This window comes from Cyanistes caeruleus, chromosome 3 (assembly GCF_971803275.1).
Source record: "Cyanistes caeruleus chromosome 3, bCyaCae1.hap1.1, whole genome shotgun sequence".
NCBI classification, from domain to species: Eukaryota; Metazoa; Chordata; class Aves; order Passeriformes; family Paridae; genus Cyanistes; species Cyanistes caeruleus.
In genome coordinates this window covers 47565421-47577624 of record NC_141703.1, presented here as the reverse complement: position 1 = coordinate 47577624, position 12204 = coordinate 47565421, and the positions used below count along the sequence as shown (strand labels likewise).

Sequence of the window (12204 nt, the reverse complement as noted above, 5' to 3'; positions counted from 1 at the left end):
AATGAAGATCATCATGTTCCTCTGTTGTCTCCCTTCCTAGAGACAAGAGCAGAAAGCTTATGACGTGTCGTGTTGACAGTCATTTTAATGGTGACACACCAGTAGGCCTGTGTGCACCAAATTGTTCTGTTCCTTTTTTTCAAGATCTTCCAAAGGCTTGTGTCACTCTTTTTCACTCTGGATCAGTAGTACAAAACTTTTTAGTGTCTAAATAACCTAAATTTGCATATGCTTGATCTATATCAGTTTTTACTGGGGAGAAGGAAGAGCAGGGGGAACAATAGCACAATTTTACTATAGGGGAAATTCTGCTGCCATGGCTGACTCTACCCAAGGAGAGTAGGGGAGGAGAGTAATGCACACGGGCAAGTATTTGATTGTTGGTTTTAGTAAATCTTCTTTCCAATTAAATGAAATTATAACTATTGGAAAAGGATATTGATATGTTTGTGTGTGTGTATTTATATGCACACACATATAATGTTTAGACAATCGAAAGTACTGACTAACAAGTGAGATGGGATCAATGTCAATGTGTTGTCAAAATCCTTGGAATTGAGTATTTATATTGGGATAATGTAAATACCAGTTCTTTAGCTGAACTTGGCAGTTCTGTTTCTTGCTATTTTTTCTTTGATTGATGATAGAATTGAATAGAGTATATAAGATTAAACCCTCAAAAGAGTTCATGTGACCTGACTTTATTCTGGAGAAAATATGTGGATTAATTGAAGAAAAAAGCCAGCTTTATCTAGTGTTCTTTAAATGTCTTAGATTTTCATCTGGTTGCCTATGTGCCCCAGTATCTTTTGGCTGATAGGTTTTGGTTGTTTTTGTTTCGTTGGGGTTTTTTGTTTTGTTGTTTTTGTAGGGGTTCTTTTATTTGTTCAGGGTTTTTTTGTTTCCCCTCTTATTACTACTTGGTTGATATACTGAAATGTCCTAGAAAGGGCACGTAAGAAGCACTGTCAGGATGCAGTAAACATAATGAATGATAGCAGGGTAAAAGTGTATGGAAAGTGTACAGAGCTGCTAAGTAGGTTATTTTATTCCTTCTGGCAACTCTTCACTCATCTCCCCATTTCTACTTTTTGTGTGGGTTTTGGAGACATTTGATTAGCCTTTTTATCAGTGAAGCATAAAGTCTGGAGTCTGGTAAAGGCACAGATACCTGTCTCCAGTGTGATCACACCCTGCCCTCCAGCTGCCTCCCACTTCACAGGGAGGACAAAACTGTCTGCCATGGTCACTCGCAGGAGCAGTTGAAATGGCACTTCAAGGTTCATTTAGTTGCGTTCAGCTCACTGCTGGGAACTGAATGCTGGTTTGAAAATGAAAAGACTTTAATGAGTTGGGGGTCTTTATGGGGCTGGTATTTGTGGCAGCGATTAACAGTAGGGGGTATACAGAAGGTCAAAAGCTCTTCTTTTGTGGGGTCAGCAGAACATCCCTGTCTGATAAGATTAAACTAATGTGGCTTTTCGTGTTAATATCTAAAGCAGCAGGCTGCTGTAATGTGTTTGGGATGGCAGGCACTGGGGGGAAAAAGGGAAAATCAACAAGTGGTGATTCATTATAATAAAAACCTCAGATTACTGGCAAGTAATACAAGGATGTTTTTCATATATATATATATATATTTCTATGGCTAAACATTTTTTTAGAGATTTTTACTTAATTTGCTGCAAACCAACTGACACTAGAATTGTGTTATTTGTGTATTAAACTGCTGTGCAAATGCTAGTTTTGCGTTTTAGTAGGTTACATTGCTTTTATTTTAACTTGCTTTGTCCTCCATGCTTTCTCTATTTGCATAGTGCATTAAATATGTGTTAGTCATCTATCTTACTGCAGCTAAGCCTCATGTATGAATTTCAGTTTTCAGATTATTTTACTGGATATTTCAATGGACAGTACTGGCTTTGGTGGATATTTCTTGTACTTGGTAAGTGGCAGTTGAATTAATTTCTGTTTTGATGTGGAAGTACTCAAAGATGAATCATGTTATTGTAAATTAGAGTTTAGTAACATGTTTAGCTATGTGCTTTTCCTTAGCTGCTGATAGTTTTGTATGGTATTTTAATTTTCCTAGTATTCATGAAGTTATTGGTTACCATAGTGGTGTTATTGTGTGAACTGTGGACTATTCAAATACTCTTCAGCTCAAAAAATTTTGTTCTGCTTATGAGATTGTGTAGAACAGACTTGTAATTTATGCTTTTTAAGCTGCTTCTACTGATCTAGGAGTGCAATACTATGTAATGAAACTTTGGCTTTATGTAGAGAATGTATTGAAAAGTCAGTGATAAGTAGTATTTACGTATAGAAACCTACGTGTCAAGTATTAAATTTTAAGAAATGTGACTGAACCCAGGAAGTTGAAATCTGCTGACTTGTGCACAGGTCACAAAATGTCCTTTCTGAGTCCTTTGAAATGCAAACTGCATCAGCAGTTGCTCGGTAGGATGAGAGAATGGCTTCATGCTTGCTGATCACAGTGGTCCCATGATGTCAGCTTTCTCTTAAGAGTCTGCCTGCTCATGTTCAAAGTCTTATGCACATCAAATTCTGCTCTTCTGTTTCTTTTTAATGAGGATGTACCAAACTCCAACCACTATAACTTTTCTCCAACTATAATCCGTAATGATTTTGTAATATGAATATGGAATCTGGAATGGTTTTCTTTTACAGAAGTGAATGCTGTTATGCATTTTAATTTCTGTTTCCAGCTTTGGAAGCACGGTAAACTGTTGCTGTTCAGTAGGTGGCACTCTTCCCTTTGAGTCAATTGATTTAAGTGGCTAAGAGCAGATGTTAGAATGAAATATTGAGTAAGTTAATAAAAAACACTAACTCCGAGATCTTCACTGTTTGTGACTCGCTATTTATCTTGCAAGAAATGCCAAAAGTCTTAAACAACATTACCTAAAAATTTCTCTCTCTGCCTTTTAGTGGTGTTCAAGGGTATTCATCAGACTTTCTAAAGCCCACCTTGCTCTGCTATTGTGCACTTCGTTGCTTGGAATACATAAAAGCTGCAAATGTTTAACACATCAGAGCATCGGTCCCTTGAATATTTTCGTGTTGTTTGAGGTTATTGTATTGAAGTAGGTGAAATGACTTTTTGCAGGGACAAACACACATTGAAGTGAAATGACTCTTTGCAGGCACAAACATCACCAAATAAGTTTTTAATTAAAACCAAGCCCTGTGGTGCCTGAGATTGAGGTTTGACACCTTTTTTCACTAGGATGAAAATAGTATTCTTACCCTAGAACTCCCCCTATCCCCGCATGTCTTTGGAAAAAGCTGTAGTTTTTCTTTTTACTAGTCTTTTGCACATGTTCCAGAAATAGCTCACTTTAATTTGAGAAAGCCTTATTTTTGGTCTGAAGTGTTTGAGAATTTTTTATTTTTTCTTTGAATTACCAGGTTTATAATATGCTTTGGAATAAAAAGCACTGAGGCATACAGCAATCAGCATTCCCTTGTTTTATGTATGTTTTGCATGAAATATGCCAACAATTTTTTTAAAGTGATAAACTGGCTATGTGGTATTGCTAGAACACCATGGAAGGATTCTACATAAAAAAGCTACTTAGCAAGACATGGAGGAGTATTATCATGTCATGGGAACACTGCCAACGAGATCTGTGTTTCGTTGTTTTGGATAACCTTTTGTTAGAGCACACAAAGTAGTATGTCCAGTATCTCTCCAGAAGGGAATGAGTTTGACTTGTTCTTTGCCATAGCCCTTTGACATCCTTCAGCCCACCTACTTCCATCTCCTCTCTTCTGGTGTTCACCGATCTGTTTCTGCTTGCCTTCCTTCTTTCAACATCTGGAAAAATTGCTTATGTGTCACGGAAAAGGAAAGTGGTCTACTTCCAAAGAGCTGTCATGTACAGTGAAAAAATTGGAGAGAGACAATTCTAAATTTTAAATTTAAATGTTAGCCAATGTTTTTTATTGAGGAGCACAATGGAAAGTGTTTTTTCTTTCTTCCCTTAACAGAGAAATGTAAAATATGGGTTGAGCTTTGACTGGTTTTCCAACATGTATAATGCAAAAAATGTCATCAAGCACCTAAAGAGCTGCCTGCTGTCATTTTGCTCTTTCAGCTTCTTTTCAGTTGAAAGGGAGGCTATGTCTGGTGGCCTTTGGATCTGGCTTAGGTGAAGTTCTACTGGTTGGCCAAGCATTCTCTGTTGTCTTTTATTTAATTTTTTTTTTTTTTTTTTGCTTGCATGCATGTTCTAATGAAGCTTTGCTTTAGAAAAGCAAAAGGAAAGTTAAAAAATCACAAACAAAAATAATTTAGAGAATAAGTGATCATTAGAAAAAATCATGGGCTCATCCAGGACAGCAGGAAGAAAAAGTGCATTATGTAGGAAAGAAAATAATTAAATCATTTGCTGAACTTATAAAGCCTCAGTTTAGATTTTCGTTTGATCTTTTGGAGTTTTAATGCACATGTGTATATTCACATAAGTGTGTATCTTCAAGATACCATTATTGCAAATGTGACTTCTCTGTGACTATTTTGTACATCTTTTTCCTCTTAGCTGAAATATTCTTTAAAATGCAGAGAAACGTAGATAGTTTAAAAGATTTTGAAATTTGGAGTTGACAAAAACTGTAATATGTTGAGAAATTTCCTTTGGCAATTGTTCTTCCTCTACTTGGGTAGGTGTTTTTTCATCGATGGTTAAATCCCAAGTCATAAGCTACTATAATTCATTATTGACTTCTCACTAGAGCAAGCCTTACTTTGTCTTTTTTTTTTTCCCTCCTTTAACTTGCAGTACATTTGTTGTGCACATTTTGTAAACCAGGTACTCTTCTAACACATTAGTAATTTATTTTGAGGATTCTACTTGAAAATAATTTGCAAATCAGATTATTTTACTTTTCAGGATTATTTTATTCCTTGTAAGTATTTTCATGCAGTCTTTTTCACAGATGATGCTTAAACTGAAAATCACTAAAATTTGTGAAAAACCTTTCATAAAATTGAATCCTTGTATCACACGATGAAAGCTGGCTTGGTTGTTGAATTTGTGAATGATAAATAAAGACTTCAATTTACTTTGTAGGCTAGATTTTTAAAATTGTTAATAAGAATAATGTGGTATAGTATATATTTATGTTAATAGAATTAACATTGATTATTTTGTGCATTTACTACACTTTCAGGACTCCTCCTGTTCTTTCGAGGCTTTGTTAATTATCTTAAAGTCAGAAATATGTCTGAAAGCATGGCAGCTGCTCACAGAACAAGATTTTTTTTCTTGTACTGAAGGTAAGCCATTTTTTAGTGCTGAGGTTATCTTTCCCAGGAAAACAGAGAAGAAAGAAATACTAAAAAATAAATAATCAAACTTCTGTCACAATGTAGATGTTGCATAATTTTTGAGCATCTGTCCTGAATATTGAACATGTATTCTTCATGGGCTTGGAGATGTGTGAAGTCTCCTACTTGAAAACAAATAATGCATCCTCATTGCCTCCAGTCTTCCCTGGAACTAATGTTCAGCAACAAAAATTAGGAGGAACACAATGTTTTTCCTGAGAAACAGTATCTGCTGCTGTTATGATACTGTCCTTTGTGCTGGAAAACTGACTTTAGTAGTCAACCTGTTGTCAGCAAGTTAGGAAGCACTAATCTGCCTGCATATTAAATCTGATTGACATGGGTCTGAACATGCAAACAATAGTTGAGTATTGTCTCTCTTTACATGACTGGATTAAGACAGTCATGTACAAGTATGATTATTGTGTATGCAACAATGTGCTTTATGTATCCTTCAGGTAGCTGACTAATCATTCTGGCACATATCCACTCTTTTTTTTTTAATGCTATTTATCCGTTAAGTGGATTTATTGGACTTCACTATGTAACTTAAACCAGGGGTCTTTATTTGCATTCAATTTATTTTTTATTTAAATTGCGTAACAATATAAATTTAAGCCTAGAAATAAGTATTGCAGCATTTTCATTGCTCTGCACTTCACTAAAAATGCTTAAAGACTATATTATGATATATCTGAGAAGCTATGTTTGCTTTAAAAAAAAGTCTTTTATAAATTTTCTCCAGGATTGATCACAGGATCAATTTTAATTAACCTGAAACACATTTTTGAAGCCTGAAAATGGAGACAGTATTTGACTGAAAAAAAACCCCGTGGTTATTTTTATATAAGATGGCAAGAAATATTTTAAAACAGCTAATGCTGACTGTGCTATACAATATGCACTTGATTATGAAATAAATCTGTTAACATAACTGCGGCATAATATTTCTTTTAAATGTCTTTTTTTTCCAAATTATGCAGTATATTAACTAACTGAGGTGTATATTTCCTTTTAGCAACCAATCAAAATTGGCAACTACATGGCAGCATTGCCTTTCTGCAATAGTTAGATATGGCATCTTTTCTTACTGTTGTGGTAACCTCTTCAGAGTACTGAAATTTGTAGACATGTGACTGAAAATACCTGTTAGCTTTCAGTACATTAAAGCTTGAAAATACTTTTAATATTAATTAAAGTAAATAAAAATTTTTAATATTACTATTTAATACTTTAAAAAGAGTTGTTAGGACTAAATGGTATTTGAGAACTGTAGTTTTAAGAGAATAGTGAAAGTGTAGGATAATCCAGTCTGAGGTTCCTTGCTCTTCTGCAATTAAAATTCTGCATTGGGACAAAACACTGTTTAACCCAGGACTTACTGAAGTTAATGAGCTGTTCTGTCAGAGTTCAGTGGCTTTGAATTTTTTCTTTTTGTGTAAGCATCACTGAGAGATGTGCAGGCTGCAGGCTCATAAGGTCTATGAGGTGTTTAGAAAGATGAACATGTAAATGTTATGTTTTTGAAGCATCTTAATTGCTGAAACAAGAAGTTCAAATTAATTGCTATCACATTTAAATGTACTTGTTTTTGTGTAGACAAGTAAGCTCCTCTACACTGATTGTTAATTTTAATGAATAAGAACCCCCCTACAGCTGGAAATAGGTGGTCTTTTGAAATCATAATAAAATAACAGTAAATCTTTGTGTTTTTTCTCCCATCCTGACACGGGGGATGGGGAGGCTGCTGTTTTGCTTGCAGTTCAGGTTTGCTGGTCACTTAGCAACGCTGCTTCTGGTGAGTCACGGCGATGAACTGAAGCACAACTTTTTCTTTATCTCCAGACTGCATCGAACAGACATTCCTTTCCTATGCTGGTGTGAAACTTCCAGACGATCTGTAACCCTCCAAGTTAATAAGATAGAAGACTACTAAAACCAGAAGACAAATTAATGAAAATATGGCTTCAAAAATGAATGACAGGATGGTTTATGATCAAGTACCAGTTCTGGTCATTCTAGTAAATATTTATAATTGCTGCCTTTTGTTTTAGCACATTTGGATATGTGCTCGTTAGAAAGATGGTATTGAAGTAAAAACAAACTATCTGTAAGTATAGATTAGGTACAGACAGACTCAGTTAATCTGTGCTTGTTGTATCTGAAAGATTTGAGTGGTATCTTTTTTCACAACTTGTATGTACCACTGACTTGATGATCTGAATTTCTGAGTACAATGAAATGCATTAAATGATTCAGATTAAGCAGTTCAGATAGTTTTCTTTTATATAATTTAGATTCATCTAATGATTGTATAGAACATTTTTAAGTTTACTAAACCCCAAAGCTCTTTGTCACAAACTTAGATTTGCCAATATTTCATTGAATTCAAACCAGTATACTGGTTTGTGCTAAAACTGATACACTTTGAGTCCCCTGTAAATAACTCTGCATAAATGATTGTTTTAATTGCTTCTTAGGAAATATGTCAAAATATATTTTGTAACAGCATATTATCTAAATTTTGTTTAATCTTAGAGCTATATACGTATTTTTTGTTAATTGGCTATTAAAAGTTTAGTTAGTAGTAGATGTAATTTTGGAGGTTTGCATTCTTGAGGTCACTATAAATACAACATCCACATTGAGTGCTTCTCAAATAAAAATCATACAACTACTTTATAATGCTTGTTTAGAATAAATACTACTTTCATAAGAACAAACTAGTTTAAATGCAAGGTAATTTGGGAAGTAATCAATGAAGGAAAAAGATTTTTTTAAAGCTCTGAAAGTAGAAAACGTGTTTTACCTCGCCCTTAATTCATTTAAGGTATACCATTTTGTTCTTATAAATATCATCTCTTTAAGGGGTACTGTCTACAGTTCATGCACATGTAGTTTCTTTTAAAGTTTGTGAAATTTATGCTTCTTCTTTAAATAGGAGAAGACATCTCTCAGTCCTTTGTACAACTGGAATCTCAGTTGCAAAAATACATTGGCTGTCGGTTGCACCTTTGAGGAAAAAAAGTACAAATAGTTTCCTCCATTTTTATTTTTAATTAGAATTCTGCTTTTTTACTACTAACATTAAAACCAGTGAGGTTTATGTTGTGTTAAGCTAGTGCTGTATTGAGTTTTGTATCTATAATGAATGTTTAAAATATACATATGTAAACATTTTCATTTTCCTAATCTTTCAGAGATAGCTGATAGTGACTAAAATTTTAGGGGCACCTCTACTTCTTAGCTTTTTATGGAAAGAAGAAAGTTAAGTACTATGTTCAATATCCTATTGGGATTTCCTTCTAAACTTCTATTTGTTTCTGTGTTCTTTTGCATTCATTGTCCAGATGAAAAAGAAGCGAATAATAAAGCATTGCTTTGTTTTGCTAATTAAGACTTAATGCTTTTTTGGGTTTTTTTTGTCCTTCATGACGAAAAATGCACACTGCAGTATTTGTGTCAACATGGAATTACAGACAAATTACCTAGTAAAATAGGTACTAATCTACCCTCCCTACTCTTTTTCATCTCATGTTTTATAACAAACTGTGAGGACATTTCTTTTAAGGAGTTAATGCAACCATGCAAAGCAGGCAATATTGCTCCCTTTTCTATGCTTACCAAATTGAAGTAGACTATTTTTCAACTATATCAGTTTTCCCATATTAAGTAGCAACTTTGGGTGGAATTACTTCTGTTTGGTCCATGCATTTTATAGGAAGCTTCATACACATGCTTTGTGTACTACCTTTGAAAAATTCTCATTTGGTTGGAAAAGAATAGGCAGGGTTAAAAATGCACACATTATCCAGTCCTTTATAGTTGATGCATCAGTTTGGAAGCCTGAAATCTCATCAGCAAGAGGAAGGGAACTGGGACAGTATTTTCAAAGGCTCTGCAATCTATTCCAGATGTGTCAAATGCTGCATATTTTCCTTGCTATTTCCTGTGGGCTTGGTTTGGAGCAGCTGGCTCTGTGGTTTAGAGACACCTGGCCAGCTTTACTTTGTGTCTTGGGGGTGTGGGGGGAGAAGCTCCAGTATCACAGTGAAGTTGACTGTAAATAGATTTTGTATGGATGCAAATAAAGCTTTGAAGCTTGGGACTAAAACAGCTGAAGAGGGGAGGTGAGGAGGGAAAATTCTGGTTTATTTGAGCAGATGGTATTGAAATTTTTCTAGTTTTGTCATCTACTTCTATTGATGTAGACACCACAGGAAGATTGACATTTTGAATGTGATTCAGGTAGCCTGTGGGACTCTATTAACACATTTCAGAAATGATCTGTCACTCACACTTTCAGTCCCCTTACAGGGCAGAGGTTGTTTCCAAGCTTCCACTTTGCAGTCTCACCTAAGGTATGGACACAGTCTTCATCCTGCAACACTCTAACCTGATTTCAGCACCCTGATCTTCCAATATCTGCCTCCCTCCCTTTGATGATGACAACAGGTGAGGAAAAGTGGCTTTATTCATGTGTTATTGTAACATCAGAAAGCTTTTAATCCCTCTTCCACTTTTTGAGAATGTTTTCCCATAATACTCTGTATTAGTTCCTCCTGTGTGGTTGCTTATGTGGTTCACTTGAGCAGAAAACATTCATCTTATAAAATGAAATAGATAGCTTCCTGGACTTTTGAAAGAAGATTAATAATCTCTGATATGGAAATAAATATCTCTCAATAAGGCAAAAAATATATTTCTAATCATTCTAGAACATGATTAACGTGTGCACAGCTACCCAGAAACAGCAGTGTCCAGGTTATTGTTTCTCCATTTGTATGTTCTTTTCTGCCATTCAGAGATCGTTATCTTTTTTTCTTTATAATTCTGAGTATACTTTTACCATCTATATGTTCTCTACTTAGCATATGCTTTCCAGTTCCCCATCCCTTCAGCTTTCTCTGTGTACTGCCTATACTCCCTGCAAGGGTAGGCAGAAGGCTGCTCTACTTGATGTTGGCTGCAGTTAATAAATAGAGCACCTAGAAATTCTGAAAGGTAATTTTTTTATTTCTTACAATGATGGTTTGTATCCCCATAGTTCATGATTTCAATATTTCCCATATTTTTTATTATTTCTATAATCCATCCATATTTTATTATTATTTCTGATATGTAGTTGCCTTTCCCGCTCAACCCTTTTCAAATGAAATAAAGTAAGCTTTCTTGGATTTTTACCTGTGGTATATTTTCTACTTGAAGTAGCTGGAATGCAGTGAGGCTTAAAACAGCATCAGATCTCCAGCCCTTGTTCCTTTTTTAGGAACAAGAATGGTGTCTGTTCAAAAAAAGTTAAAAATGTTTTGATTTTTTTATGCTAAGGGATGGACACAGTTATGCCTATGTTTTTAATTCTTTTCTTCTAGTCTTCAATCCTAATCTTTCTTGTGGTCAAAGAAACACTGTGTGGGGATCTACTTAGTATAATATGAGAAATTCTTTATTGATTCTTCATTATACACAGCTGCTCATGCCCATCCTTCTTCATTTTCTAGGTTGGTATAGTCCTGTGACTTCCAAATGCCCAGTTGCACATGGAACATGGGTTCCTGCTGCTATAAATTGTTTTTAAGTTAAATATCTATGAAGCATGCTTCACTTGGATGCATTCATTAACTGAATCTGGTAATTTATTATAATTGCAGTGGTGTTGCTGCTTCTGTTGTACACAGCTTACTCCTGAAGTCTGAAGTCTTAGGTGTATCTTGTCCAGATGTTTGAGCACAGCTTGCTGGTCGTACTGCTGGAAGTGTTACTGGGATGAAGCCAGTGCTGATGATCATGTAATTGGTAGCATGAGTGCCTGTGGGACCGTTTTTGATATCAAGCAGCCCTACAGAAGAGCTGGATGGGTACCTTATATGGGGGCTGTGGGGATAATGGCTTCATACTGAAAGAGAAAGCATGTTTCATTAAGATGTTAGGAAGAAACTCTTTACTGTGGGGGTGGTGAGGTACTGGAACAGGTTTCCCAGAGAATCTGTGGATGCCCCATCTCTGGGAGTGTTCAAGGCTGGGTTGGATGGGGCTTTGAACAACCTGATCTAGGGGAAGGTATCCCTGCACACATCAAGGGGGTTGGAATTAGATGATCTTTAAGGTCCACTCCAACCCAAAACATTTTGATTCTAAAATTATTCTTTGATTCTTTGACTTCTAATTAATTAATTTGACACACAATCTCGTGCCATTTTCATAGAAAGTCTTTATAGGGATTTTTATTTTAGAGAAATAAAAAGCTGTTTTTGATGGATCAAATTTACCTCTACCTCTAGAAACAAGGAACTTCTGAAGACACCACTATTGGGTCACTCTTCTGTTTACAGAATGATGGAAATAATATCTGCAAATTAAATCAATACGCCATCTCTACCTGAAATGTAAATCAAATCCAAACTTAAAAACTTACTTTGAGAACAGTATGATGCTGTGGTTAAGCAAAAAAGGGAATTTCTGTTGTAAATAGTTATTGTCAGTCAGCTGTAGTGTTACTGTGCTTTGGATTCTCATGAGCTGCTATTTTTCTCCTTAGAAGTCAGTTTTTGGAGTTTTTTTTGTTTTGTTTAATGGTTTTATGGTGGTTTGGGTTTTTTTTTGGTAGTAAACTTGCATCCATTAAGTGCAAGAAGCACTAACATAATCCTGTGGTTATAAAACTAAGTTTATGCATTAGGAGTTAAATGTTCATGAATTCTGACTGAAAGCTGATATCACATGTTGGACACAGCAGGTTATGGATGAATGGGCTCAGGTCTCCAACTAATTCTTCATTCATAGTGATGGTGAGTGCTGCTACACATTATGCTCTGGATATGTCACAGACTCAACACTTTCAACACATTAAT

At 35.2% G+C, this 12204-nt stretch overlaps 1 protein-coding gene across 4 annotated transcripts in view; it reads left to right on the top strand.

Moving 5' to 3' along the window:
• Positions 1-8750, top strand: part of NDFIP2 (Nedd4 family interacting protein 2) — a 45176-nt gene extending 36426 nt beyond the window's left edge. For 2 of the 4 annotated variants that reach the window (XM_086880912.1, XM_086880910.1), the window contains 3 exons: positions 1879-1945; positions 5197-5302; positions 7199-8750. In XM_086880912.1, coding sequence (XP_086737038.1) covers positions 1879-1945; positions 5197-5300 — 171 coding nt within the window. In that variant the 3' untranslated portion in view covers positions 5301-5302; positions 7199-8750. Of the gene's footprint in view, positions 1-1878; positions 1946-5196; positions 5303-7096 lie in introns of all 4 variants that reach the window. The other 2 variants (XM_086880909.1, XM_086880911.1) reach the window with 1 other exon arrangement.
• Positions 8751-12204: the final 3454 nt, after the last annotated feature.